Raw genomic sequence first — 14,707 nt, 5'->3', positions numbered from 1 at the left:
ATATATATAAATAATAAAATGTGAAAGCTTCCTTTAGCGATGGACCATTCCATCAGCAATAATGTTGGTGGCATTCGGGGGCACCGATGGAGGTTTGTTGATCTCTACAAAGACTTTGTTTCTACGGGAAGCAAAGGGAGTCATCAATAAATAAGAACTATTCCTAGGCATCAAATTGTCACATTAAAGGCAAATCAAACCCTATGAGTCATCATTCTGTGGCTTATTTTTGATAAAACAGGGAAGTGACATCATTTTTAGAACATGGTATTATAATTTAGGAAGTTGGGGAAAATTCGGTAGATCCGTATTAGGCAATAAAATAAAAAGATTTGTTGTAATTTTTCAGCTTTCCAAAGCATTCACCTACAAGTGAATTACTCATTGCCTGAGCATGCAGAATGGATGAGGTTTCATTAAAGCATGCTAAAGGGAAAAGTTAAGCTTCCTTCTGGAGGAATAAATCAATGTTACTCATCCTTCTGAGTTAGACACTTAATTCTGTGGACCTGAGAGATACTTAGAACATAGAAATGACTTCAGGGATTCCAAGGCAATGAGAGCTTGTGAGCCTGATGAGTTACAAGGTCAAGTGTTCAATTTCCTGCAGATTATTCTGAGCGACAGGTAAACCCATCAATTGTGATTGGGATTTAGGACATATGGAAACACAATTTTCATTTAGGTATTGCCTTTTAAAAGGAAAATCTGTATACTAAAGAGTAAAGCCACCATAGTTAAAACAGGAAAATGGAATACAAAGTTACTTTTAGTTGTCCGAAATAGAAATGTTGCTTTTACAACCAAAAATAGTTGTAAAGCAAAGCTATTAAAAATTAGGAACTTGATGTCTATTAATCTTAAAATTATATTTCGAAATCTAGACATGGAACTTAACACAAAGCAAAGGAAGAAAAATACATAGCTGGTATTCTTAATATTGCCTATCAACTACAATATTCATTTAAAATGCATTCATTAGTTATCTCTATTCTTACTTTGTATATATATATAAGATAGTTACCATAGGTGTCTAGATAGTGGACATTTCTGGTACTCTTCATTCCTCTGTATAGATCCATAGTCCCATCTGCTGCCATTTTTTCTGTTTGAAAGATGTAACTTTTTTTTTTTTTTTCTGCTGGTGATGAATTTGTTCAGCTTTTGTATGTCTTTAAAAAGTCTTCAATATTCCTTCATTTCTAAAAGATATTTTTACTAGGTATAGAATTTTAGGTTGACAGTATTTTTCTGAGTATTTTAAAGATGTTGCTCCATTGTCTTGCAGCTTGTCTTTCATATGAGACGTGTATTGTCATTTTTATCTTTATATATATATTTATAGATCTATAGATAGATGTAGATATATAAATATAGATCTATATGTAAATATAAATATGTAAATATATACATGGATATATAAATATATATGTTTATATACAAATAATATAAATAAAAGGGAACATGTATATTCCCTTTATATATTTATATGAAATATTTATATATAAATAAAAAGGAAATATACATATAAATAAGTGTGTGTGTGTGTGTGTATGTATGTGTGTGTGTGTGTGTGTGTGTATGCTTTTTTCTGCTAGAAATGTACTTTTTCCCCCTTTTGGATGACTTTCTCACTGGTTTTAAACAATTTGGTATTACTTCTTTTGCATTTCTCATGGTTAGATACACTGAGCTTCTTGAAGATGTGGGCTTTTTTTCCTCAGCATGTTTGGAATATTTTCTGCCATATTTTTTCAAATTTTTTTAGCACCCTTCCTTTCTTTGAAGGTGCCAATTATGCTATATATTAGGCCATTGAAGTTGTTCTACAGCTCGATAATATCTTGTTCACAATTTTTCACTTTTTTAAATTTCATTTTTGATAGTTATTTTTTGGTTCTGGGAACGCTCAAAAATTTTTCCATCCAAATTAATAGTAATTGCCCCTTTGCTTTATGTCATTTTAGGTTTAGGAAAGTTTTCATAGGAATGCTCTACTTTCAGATCGCAGGGGAAACCTATAATGCAGGGTTTCCGAACCTTAAAACTATTGACGTTTCGGGGATGGATAATTATTTGTTGGGGCAGGGGACTGTTTTATATGTTATCAGATGTTTAGGAGCATCCCTGGCCTCTATTTTGACAAATCAAAAATGTCTGCAGATATTGGCAAATGGTTCCGGGTGAGTAAAATTGCCCTCAGTTAAGAACCATTGCTCTAGTCCTTTCTGGTAGTTTCTCTTGTATTATCTTTGGTTAAGTACCTGGCTAAGGACTCAAGGAGGCCCCCTGCAGATCTCCAGAGCTCTGACCCTGGCAGTTCTCTCCTCTCTCATACCCCTGAGAACTTTACCACTTGACCTCCTTGGATTCTCAGCTGTTTTTTCCAACTTGAGGAGACCACTGCTTCCTGCCTGGGTTCCTCTTCCTCTGACACAGCCAGGAAACTCTCTATGTAGTAAAATGGGGCAATCATAGGACTCATGTTTGTTTCCTGTCTCTCAGTGGTCACCATCCTTTGTTGTCTGATGTCCAGCGTTTTCAAAAACCGTGGTCGTATTATCCTTTTTTCTTTTTTTAAGTTTTCTCAGCGCCGCCCCCCCCCGCCCCCATTCTCATTCTTGAATGATACTTTTGTTAAATATACAATTCTAGGCTGGCTATTATTTTTTTCTATGCACTTTTGAAGTAATTTAACTGTCTTCTGATTTCCATTGCTGCTGCTGATCGGTCAGCTCTCAATTTTTTTCTTTCTGATGATCTTTTTTTTCTCTCTGTTATTTTTAAGATCTTCTCTTTGCCTTTAACATTGTGCACTTTCACTATAATGTATCTAAGTCTGGGTTTCTTCATTCTTTCTCTTTGAAACTCTTATTGGATATAAAAAGCTCCAACCAGAAAGGAAAAATATTAATTATGTTCATTAAAATTAGATCCTTTGTTGATCAAAAACACTAAGAAGAAAGTGAAAGGGCAAGCTACAAAAAGGGAAAATGTATTCATAGCATGGCTAACCAACAAAAGCTTGGATCCAATATATTATAAAGAATTCTTACAAATTGATAAGAAAAAGATGGATGGAATAGAAAAACATGCAAGAGTCTTGAACTGGCATCTCACAAAAGAAGGTATGCACATTCCTAATAAACATAAGAGGAGGTTTTCAATATCATTAGTTGTAAGAAAAATGAAATTTTAACCCCAAGAGGATACCACTACACACTCAGAATGGCCAAATTTAAACTAATAATGTAAATTGTTGGGGGATCACAGAACTTATTAATGCTGTTGGTGGGGGTATAATGGGGACAAAATAATTGGGACAAACACTTTGAAAAACTTTCTGTCTACTAATGTTGAATGAATATACTTATAACCCATGACCCAGAGAGTCCACTCTTAAATATACTTAACCACATTATACATAGAAATATGTGTATGCATCAAACAATATGAAATATTTATAGCAGCATTATTTATTATTTATGATAGTCAAGAAATGAAAACAACCTACATGTCCCTCAGCAATGGGCATAATGGGTAAAGAAACTGTGAAACATTCATATGTCGAAATGCTACGTAACAATGAAAAGTGAATGCTATCACCAGTAATAGTATGGATGGTTCTCACCAACTTAATATCAGGGAAAAAATAAATACACACTTAAAATTCTATTTATGCAGTATGTAAATTGAGGCAAAATTACTACCTTCAGAGGAATAGAGGGCATGCTGACTACAAAGGGGCATAAGCGGGGGCTTCTGAGACTCAATTAATGTCGTATTTCTTGTTTGGGGAATGTTTACATGGGAATATTCATTTTTGAAAATATGCTGTGAATGTGTGAATTGTGTACTTTTCTGTATATATATATTATGGTCAATAAAAAGCTTAATTAAGAAATAGATACCATTTATTACATTACAGTTAATAAAACTTAAAAACTAGACATCATTTGTCACTTAGAGCTTCTCTTTCGGTAGATAGAAATATTAAATATATGCACATAAAAATATATGGTTATGAATTATGAATGTATGAAGGCAAAGAAGAAGGCACTACAAGATCAAGTAACCAGGTGATCAGCTTTTATATCGAATGTTTTGGCCGAGTGAGGAGAGCGGTATAAAGTACAGTTGGAGAGAAATGCAAGACTAGGACGTGCTCAAGTTTGATCTTTATCCCGAGATCAGAGGAAAACTTTAGAAGAGTTATTAGCAGGCCAGTTATGTGATTTTATCTAGTTTTAAAATAATCACTTTGGCAACACTGACTTAAGGATTTAAAAATGAGCCAAAGATAAATAAATGCATTTGGATTCTTTAGAGGTTATTGCATAGATCAACAATGGCATCAATGATCTGGACCAGGGGTCTGTCAAGTCTTTATGTGAAAAGTGTCTCTTGCTTCTACTTAATTTTGTTATTGGAGGGTGACAGTGGCCATTGACATTATATCAGTGAGTGAGCAGGGCTGTATTCCATTAAAACTTCATTTACAGAAGCAGGTGGCATTGTCTGTCAACCTCTGATCTAGACTAGAGAGCATTCATTTTGGAAGTGGATTTACAGGATACAGATTAGATCTTGGAAGTGTAGGTAAGAGAGGAGATTTCAAGGATGGTTTCTCGGATTCTGGCTAGAGTAATTTATGATGTTGCTGGTTAGGGAGCAAATTAGTTATAAGTCTAGACCTGCTCACTTAGTGAGTAGTGTCATGTCAAGGTTCCAGTGTTTTTCTAATTTTTGGTCTATAACGACAATATGATGGTGTTTTGTGGAGTTTTACCTCTTTAGTGTCTTGGTCACCTATTACACTAAAAATTAAAAAGTGAGAAAACAACAAAAGAATTAAAGCTAGTCAATCATATTGATCAGTTATTTTTGTGTTTTCTGCTAACAGTAGGAAAGAAAATACATAGTTTTCTCAGACTCCTATTGGCTCATGGGCAATATGTCTATAGCCTAATTTTCTCCCTCTTTTCAAAATTGACACCCCCCCCGCCCCGCCCACCATGTCCCCAACTGCCACTCTTATATGGATGAACCAGAGAACACACAGGTTAGGAGATATTTTATGCTGATTTTTGTCATACATTAATTGCATTGGGGATGGGGGTGGCAGCTAAGTGGAACTGTCTTCTGCTGTTCTATATATTCCTTGTTTGTAAGAGACTTTTTCAAATGGTTGCCTTATTACCATTGTTATGTCAAAATTATAACATCGATTTGATTTTATAGTTTGAAGGGTTTGGGGTTTTATATTTGATTAATATATATATATATTTTCTTACCAAACTTTGACTCTGATAGGCATTGCTCTCTGTACATGATACCGTGGCTCAGAAGAATTATGATCCTGTATTGCCTCCTATGCCTGATGATATTGATGATGAGGAAGACTCAGTAAAAATCATCCGCCTTGTCAAAAATAGAGAACCACTGGTAAGTTTTGGTCTACATCTTGTGCTCAGATATGAGTAGATATCGTGATAAAGCCATATCTGATGGGGGACATTCTATATATTTCTCTCTTTAAAATATACTTTTTCTGTGTCTTCAAACTTTAAAATAAATGGAACTTTCTCCTCTAAAGAATATAATTTAGAAAAATGAAAATGAAGCCAAATGATAGGCATTAATAGAGGTTATAAATAGCAGTAATTTTTAAAATGTAACTTGTTGACATTTATGAGACAGTATAAAATAACATGCACCAGTCACAGTTGGTTTGAGATTAAATGGTGCAACCAAAAATAATTGCTTATGGCTTTTCTAAAAAGCCTACTTATTTAATAGTAATGAGAAATTGTTCAAGCGTCTCATACTTCAAAATGTAAATGTCACCATTTATTTTAGCACCAGAATTTATACAATGTTGAATTATGTTAAAGGATCTATGATAGACAGAATAATGTCCCCCACCCCAATTCCCAGTGACGTCGCATCCTAATCTAAAGAACATGTAGATATGTTACTTTACATGGCAAAAGGGGATTTCCATGATTAGTTAAGGATCTTGAGGTGGGGCGATTATTCTGAATTATCTGCTGGGCCCAGGCTAATCACGAGGGTTCTTATGAAAGTGAAAGAAAGAGGCAGGAGGGTCAGAGTTACAGACGGAGTTGCGATGATGGAAGCAAAGGTCGGAGTGCTGTGACTGTGAGTGAAAGGATGCCAGAAGCTCCTAGAAAATAGAACGGTCAAGGACTGGATTTTCTCCTAGACCCTCCAGAGGAATGCAGCCCTACTGAAACCTTGATTTTAGCTCCATGATACCCATTTTGGCCTTCCTACCTCCGGAACTGTAAGATAATAAATCTGTGTTGTTTTAAGCCACTACATTTGTGGTTATTTGTTATAGCAGCAATAGGGAGTGAATGCAGTGTATCCATATTTTTATGAAACTACATTTAAAAGAAAAATTTCATTTAAAAGAAAAATAAATTTATCCTACTTAGGGTAAATGGGGCACATTTAAATCAGTAGCAAGTAGCAGTTGGTAATACGTTAGTTGCCGGGCATTATTTTAAGTACTTTACATATATTATATTTAATCCTCATAATTGGCATGAAGATCATGGTTTCTCTCTTTACAGACTAGGAAACACATTCAGAGAAGCAAAGCAACTTACCTCAAGTATCACAGCTAACAAGTGGTAGAACTAAGATCCATCTAGACTTGGCTCTTTATCTTCAAATACTAGTTTTTTTCTTCTACACCATATTGTGTCTTGATATCTTTCTCTTTTTGGTAGTTTTTGCCCTCTTGTTTTGTTTTAGGGCAACTTTGGCATGTCGATAAATGCATTGGACACTCCTACCCAGAAAAATGTACAGATAAGTTTGCATATTATATGAGGAGGTTTATTAAGCCTCTGAAGCTCATCCAGGGCTCCCTGCATTCCTGGCTAAGATTGTTTAATTTTGATTATAACTTCCTGCTTTTCGTCTGTGGTTATACTTCTATGCTGGTGACGTAAAACAGCTGTCGATTTTTATTATAAAGGTGATATACTTAGTAAGAATAGGTGGTACTTGTGTTGATGTAGAAAGAGCTATCCCAGCCTACCACCACAAAGTGACTAATTCTTAGTAGATTCTGTGCATCTGTTTGTCAATATGAAATACATTTTTGTTTGATGAATTCAACCTCTCAATGTTTTATAAGTTCTTACGTGTTAGTCAAAGTTTGGGAGATAATTAAAAACCATCTTTATGAGTTCAATAATTCATTAATGATTTTTTTGATCAGTCCTAGTTTCCCCAAGGAGTAGTTTTTAGTGTGCTGCTTTGGTGAGCTAACATTTAAAACAGTCATCAGCAACATTTAAGTCCCGTGCCTCCCGATAAAATAAGATCTTCGAAATGTTTATCAAAGAAACTAGGAATACATTGCATCAAGATTTCACAAAAGGTGTAACTGGGCCTACTGTAAATTAGTTTAAATTTAAACAAATTGAATGAAGTATATAAAATAATCTAAAGTTATGTTATCATAGTTTGTTACTAAGCATGTCACAACTGAAATAATTAGACCTAACTTTGAGTTGGTGAATCTTCATCTATCACCCTCTTTTGTTATGTATTATATAATACAGTGTGTTTAAAATGAGACTTTGAACTAGGACAGCAACAAGAACCACATGTTACATTTGATAGGACCAGGCAAATCTTTGGATGTAGAGGGCCAGAGGAAAGAGGAAGTCAGTAGTACCACAGGCGGTTTATATTTAGGTGACTAGCAGTACTGTATACTTAACCAGCAAAAATAAAAGGAAATGCATGGGGGATAAAAGTGACTTAATTTTCTTATGGTTATACTGAGCCTGTGGGGCTATGTGGGTGCTAGGAGGAGGTTAGACATTTAGGAAAAGGAACCAGGGAAATTTCTTTAAAAATAGGTTAAACTGATGAAGCTGTTTAAAAAATGAATTTTTCTTGTAAGCAAGAGAGTATTTTCCAAGTTTATAATATTTGTGTATTCAGGGTTAGTGTAAGCATTTCTCAAAATTGTTCAGTTTATTAGTATATTATGGTGTAATTTGGCATATATTTTGTAATATACTTAATAGCACTTTCCTCTCCATTTCCCCTTAAATTTGGGTGTTTACGAATTTTAGTTCCATTTTATTTTATCCCTAATTCACATTCTGCTTATTTGCCCATTTTTACATGGATTTTTAATTTTTTCTCTCTGAATTTCAGTTAATTATTTAAAAGTGAATTAGTAAAAGCTTTCCCTCTCCAAACATATGCAGATAACTTCTTTAAACTCTAGGTTTAGTTTTCTACATTTAATGCAATTTAAAATAATTTTGAATGCTTTTTAAATTATTTTACTTAAAATTATTTTAGTGATGCTTCGTCTTCTTTCTAGTGAGCCATGATTCGATTGTGTGATTTCTGTCCCAAGAGCTGTGTTGTAAAAATAAATAAAAGCTTCATACAGAAAATAAGACTTCTAATTGGAATGAAGAAATTCCCCAAATTATGTCGAGATTCTTGAGAAAAGTATTAAGATTTAAAATGTTTTAACATTGGAATAGGAAATCAAATAAGGAGAATTACTTGTCTTGAACTTTTTCTCATCCAAATGTATAATCACTGTATTATCTTCAGTTTGACAATTATTGTAAAGGTAAAGTAGGATTATTGGGTGAATAAATTTAAAGTTTAAAAAATGCAGTGCCCAAAAAAGTAGAAAATATTTATTTTTAACAAAGTTGTCATTTTACATTTATCAAATGTCATATATCAGTTTGGGAGTTACTGGAGAAGCCACAAAACTGCCAAGAGGGGAAGGAAGCAGAGACCAAGAGAAGACTGAGTCCGAGGCATCTTTAGGAAAATAAGTCAAGAAGTAAGAATCAGAAATAGGTAAGGGAAGGGAAGCCAAGGTGGAGTAAAATTCATACAAGTGGATGGTCAGGAGCCATTTGGCAAATGATTCAGAAGAAGAGGCAGTAAACTTTAGCAATGAATGGGTTAGGTTATCAGTGTTAAGAATATAATTTTGTTTATTAGACCCAAAAATAATGTGGCAAAATGAATATGAAGCTTGCATTAGATGACCTAAGTGGGAGATATAGGGTATCACTTTCTGCTCTATATCTTTACAGCAGTAAGTCACTTAACATCTCAGCCTCATATTCCTGATCAGAAAATCAGGAGCTGTACCTCCTCAGGAGTGTTTTAAATGTCAACTGAGTTATAATGTATTTGCAATGTTTTATAAGTTCTTACGTGTTAGGCATACGTTATATAAATGTCACATAGAATGACAAAGTCGATGACAACTGTTTAAGCAGAGGATGGTTTCCTGGGAGAAGAGGCAGTAAACAAAGGTCATGTGGACATTTGGCAATGCGAAGGGAAGAGGATGACAGTGTGAGGGGAGGATGGATAAAAGAATTGAGAGAAGGGGAGAAAAACAGTGGTCAGGATGCGAGGGGCAGAGCTGTCCTCCCTCCCTTATGTGCGGGGAGCATTTCATATTTGTTTTATCCAGATTAATTTTTAGACAAGCTTAAGAAAGTGCAATTTGTTGTTGGGTGGATTCGATCCTAAGTTTTCAGCGTTTCTTGCATGGTTTGTCCTCTGGCTTATTTTAGAACTGTGGTTCTCAAACTTTGGTATTATGAGCATTACTGCAGGTGCTTACTTAAAATATAGACTTCTGTGCCTCTGCCCCAAAGAGGCAGTAAGTTTTGGGTGGGGCCTGGGAATCTAGATTTTAAAGAGTGTCTCAGAAGTTTTCGATGCAAATATTTGGTAAACCATACTTCGAAAACATTTATTTCAGAGGTTCAACCTGAAATCGATGTGCTACCTGCTTAAGGAGGTCTTACAATATTGGCAGTGTTATAGGACATACAGTTTTTATTCAAGGAGATCGTGGTAGCCCAGTCCTCTTTCATAAACCATTTACAGAAGTGGCAACAAAAATCTAACGAGAATTTTAACTTCTTAATCTAATCTGAAGTTCTCTCTACCCTTATTTTTTGTCAAAATCTCTTAAATCTTATGCCTTAGCTCTGTTAACTTTTGTATAATATTGCATTTAATGTGCTCTATTTTAATGAGTTTTGATTTTATTTTCATGCAAGTATGTTGTACTAGCACTACATCAAGGAATTGTGATAATAAGGGTTTCAAAAGCAATATGGAAATAGATATCTTCAGGAATGAAGGGATCCACAAGAAGATTGAGTTGTGCTAGTATCATGTAGAAAGTGAGAGATCGTGCCTCAGGCTCCTAGTTTACCATCCAAGGGTAGGGAGAATCAGCAGATAGCAATGTATTCTCCTTCAGGGTATGCATCTGTAACAAAATAACCCTTATGTGTGGAGTGCTTTTTTTTATCTACAGATTCTGGAAGAGATTTCATCCAGCCTATGGCGTTAAACAACATCTGTGTGCTAATGACTCCCAGAGCTATTTCTCTTCCAGATCTTTCTTCTGATCTTTACATTTGTATGGCCATCTGTCTACTTGATATCTCCATTTGGATGTCTAATAGACATCTCAGTCTTCACATGTTCCAAAGTAAACCAGTCTTTGTCCCCAAATGTGTTCCACCCATAGATCTAGTTCTCGCTGTCAGTTGATGATAATTCCATCTTTCCAGGTGCTCAGCCAAAAACCATAGTCAATCTTTGATACCTCTGTCTCTTTTCCATTCCATTTCCAACCCATTGAGAAATCCTTTTGGCTCTACAATACTATATCCAGACCACTTTTCATTACTTCTCCTTCTGCCAATCAGATTTCTCTTGGATTATTGTAACAGCTTCCAATTTGTTTCCTTGGTTTAGCCTCTGCCTTCCCTCACTCCTTTTCTTAGCACAGTAGGTCGAGTGATCCTTTCAGATTGTGTCATTTCTGCTTCTCAGAACCGTGCGGGTTCTCCCCGTTTCATTCAGAGTAAATTTCAGAGTCCTCACAATGACCTGCAAAGCCCACATGATCTGGCTCCCTGTTACCATCTGATCTCACCTCCTCCTGCTTCTCTCTTTTTACCTTATTCCAGCCCCACCGGCTTCTTGGCTCTTCCTTGAACATTCCATTCACAGCCCACCTGAGTGCATTTGCCCTGGATGTATCTTCTGTTCTTTCTCTTTGGCTAACTCCATGTCCTACCAGTATTTCTTTACTCAGATGTCATCTTTTCAATGAGGCCTGTGTCTTTACAATGTCTCCCCTCTATCTGCCCTGGCACTTCTGATTTTTCTTACCTGCCCTAACCCATCTCCATAGCATCGAACCCCCTTCTAACATATAAGTATTCTATTTTTGTTTATTGTCTGTCCCCTCTGTCAGAATGTAATCTCCGTGAGGGGACAGAAATCTTTGAGGTTTTTTATTTTATTTTTTTTCCCCCATCATGATATCATGAGCCTTTAGAACAGTACTTGTCACATAGTAGGTTCTTAGTAAACATTTGTCACCTTCATTGAATTACAGACTAAGTCAAAAGGATGACTAGCATTAAGCATAATAAATGGGATGGCCCTATACTGAAAAACAGTACAACCCATAGTGTGGAAGGTACATTGCAGTCCTAGTTCTACATTACAAACCACACAAAAATTTTGTGACTAAATAACTAACAATAATATATTATTATCTCTCACAGTTTTGGAGGTTTTCAGGCTCAGTTGAGTAGTTTTTACTTGGAGTCTCTTACAAGGACAGTTAGACAGTGGCCGAGACAAGTCATCTAAGGGTTCCTTCATTCCCATGATTGATACCTGGGTTGGGATGGTTGGAAAGTTGGAGGGTAGTGAGGCATCTCTTTTTCCAAGTGGCATCTCCACTTGGCTAGCTTGGACTTCCTCACAGCATGGCATTGGCCATGATTTCTTACATGGCGGCTGGTTTCCCGTAGAGCAAGTGTTTGAAGAAGCCCAGGTGGCATCTACAAGTCATCTTGTCATTTTCACTGTTTGATTTGAGAATATGGCATATGCGTACAAAGAGGGAAAGAATTGATTACCGCCATCTCAGAAACAAGCTCCCACAAGGGTAATGAGCTTATGACCTTATGAATAAAAAGTTAAAGATAATAAGGTAAGCAGGATTGAATGACAATTAAGATAATAGGGTAAGCAGGATTGAATGGTAATTAAGACAATCAATTCTGAACAGTTTGCCTTAGACAGGTCCTGACTTTGCTGCACAGTAATTGTCTGCGTTTGGACAAATTATAACCATTCGGAATTCAGTTCCTCAACTGTGAAATATGGATAAGTGATATTAAATCACATTAGTAGACCAGTCTGCCATTCGCCATACTTTGGTGGGAAAGTTTGAGATACACTGTTAAGGAAACGAAAGTTGAATTAACCAAACTAATTAGTTGTATTAAGAATATTAAATTTCCAGTAATCTTGGCTACAAGTTGACTGTTTAAAAGCAGAAAATACGAGTAATTGGTAACTCTAAAGTTTATGACCATGGAGAGATGCTTATTCAAGTCTTTGGCCTTAATGTATGCTTAGGTGATGAAAAATGCTACAAAAATCATCCTATCAATTATTCGATTTTTACTAATATGACATGTATCTGATAGTTGTCATATATTAAATATGCTTGCTACAAATAGATTTCTAATTTTGTTCACATATCTATTTTTTAGTGATATAAATGTGTTTATTGGCACACAAGAAAAATTCCACTTTCTTGGGGGGGTTGAATTTTGCCACGACCTAATGTGCATTTTTATTTAGCCTCGTGATCCAAGGTAGAACAGCTTTTTGAAACCAGTGTCGGTTTCTTGGAAAGAAAAGTCATGAAAGGATGTTCAAAGTAACCGTTTGTGCCTGATGTTCTGACAAAGCAACATGCAGTTAATCTGCTTCTGAACATCCATAAATGAAGAATTTCTGGATTCATTTTGAAATTGTTTCCTAATCTTATGCCAAAATGTTCTGTTTGTACTAGGGACAATCCTAGTACATAAAAACCCTGGACTAGCAGTTCTTTGTTCCATTAGTTTATATTAGTTTTGAGTAAGAAATACAACTAACTTTGTAGTTTTAAGTTTTTCTTTATTATTATCACTGAGCTTCTTTACTATAATACTGTAATAGAAGGATCACTGAACTAAAAGTTAGATGACCTGAGTTTTACAATTTATATAATCATTTTCTATTCTCTTGACCTTGTTTATAATAGTCTACCTTCTTTGTGGGGGTATTTTAAAGATGAAATGAGGAAATCCTTTAAAAGAGTAAAAACAAGTAGTACTCAAATACAAGATATAATAATGGAAAAAAGATATTTGTACTTTCCATAGTGTTGAAGAAGTTAGATTTTAAAAATCTTTAAATTTTGCTGAAAATTTTACATGATAAGTACAGTAGAAAATTCTATACCTAGTAATGAGCATTTATAACATACATGGCATGATGTCTATTTCTCCTACCTGCTTCCTTTAATTTTTTCTAGTTGTTTTCAGTTTTTTCAGCTGAATGTCTTTATTTCTGCCTCCCCCTTCATACCACCAGCACATATATTTACCCACAAATATCGTTTTTCTTAAAAGGGAGCCACCATTAAGAAACATGAGCAGACTGGGGCCATCATTGTGGCTAGAATCATGAGAGGAGGGGCCGCGGACAGAAGCGGTAAGAGTTTAAATGTTAAGCGAATGCAGACAAGTCATGTATCCCAACAGATATGTAAGGTTTAAAAAAAAAATAAAAAGAGAAACACTTTAATGTTGAGAAATTCAAATAGAAAATAACTAATGGGACTATGGAATGGAAAACTTTCTGTATAGAAAACAATGCCATACATGAAACTTAAAAGACAAACAAGATTGTAGGAAAAGAGATTTCAATATATATGACAGAAGGCTAATATGTAATGTATGGAGAGTTCTTAAAAATGTTACAGGAAAATTGGCAGAGCATATGCACAATTTACAAAAGAAAATGTGTTTAATGTATAATATTTCCAATACATAACAAAGAGAATAATCTTTTGATATAATACAGCAAAACAAGAATAAGATACTTTTCATTAAGTTGAAATATGGGAACCTATTTCAATAAATGAGAAATAAATCTCTACTGTCTTGGTTTACATGGGCTTCCAAAGTTATATTGACTTGTTTCAGTGTTTCTGCTTTGAAAGGTACTGCGAAAAGCATGCAACCTTTTAAAAAATGTGTAAGAATTCTTTTATATGGGGCAAATAACACGCATTTTACACACAGAGGAAGAGGCTGTTGTCCAGCATGTCATAGTCATTGATTCATCGCTATTCAGAGACACAGAATCTGAAAGCTGAGACGCATGAATGTCTCCTTTCCAACCCTCAGATGTGTTAGGGGAACCAAACAACGCTTGATGTGTGGAGACAACTGCAAATTACAGTTACTTTTGTAGGTTACACTGCTGATTTACCGCATTTACTGTTTCTCAGGTCTTATTCACGTTGGCGATGAACTTAGGGAAGTGAATGGGATACCAGTTGAGGATAAAAAGCCTGAGGAAATCATTCAGATTTTGGTAAGCTGACATTTTATTTTAAAATTCAATAAAAATGAAACCGAGTCGCTCTCTTTCAGACTTGGTTATGAAAACAGGATTCGAATTTAGCGTTCCTGGGTTTGAATTCCAGTCCCACCACTTAATCCCTGTGTGTCTGTGGAAAATATCTTAACCTTTTTATTGCCTCAGTGTTTCTTTACAGAAT

At 35.1% G+C, this 14,707-nt stretch overlaps 1 protein-coding gene across 1 annotated transcript in view; it reads left to right on the top strand.

Annotated features, from left to right (window-relative positions):
• Nucleotides 1–14,707, top strand: part of MPP7 (membrane palmitoylated protein 7) — a 221,545-nt gene that overhangs the window by 147,203 nt on the left and 59,635 nt on the right. Inside the window, exons 6-8 of the mRNA XM_015598746.2 lie at nt 5,314–5,445; nt 13,551–13,632; nt 14,435–14,520. Coding sequence (XP_015454232.1) covers nt 5,314–5,445; nt 13,551–13,632; nt 14,435–14,520 — 300 coding nt within the window. The remainder of the gene's footprint in view (nt 1–5,313; nt 5,446–13,550; nt 13,633–14,434; nt 14,521–14,707) is intronic.

This window comes from Pteropus alecto, unplaced genomic scaffold, assembly GCF_000325575.1.
Source record: "Pteropus alecto unplaced genomic scaffold, ASM32557v1 scaffold269, whole genome shotgun sequence".
NCBI classification, from domain to species: domain Eukaryota; kingdom Metazoa; phylum Chordata; class Mammalia; order Chiroptera; family Pteropodidae; genus Pteropus; species Pteropus alecto.
The sequence above is the reverse complement of the archived record's forward strand: the minus strand, read 5'-3'. Positions and strand labels throughout refer to the sequence as shown.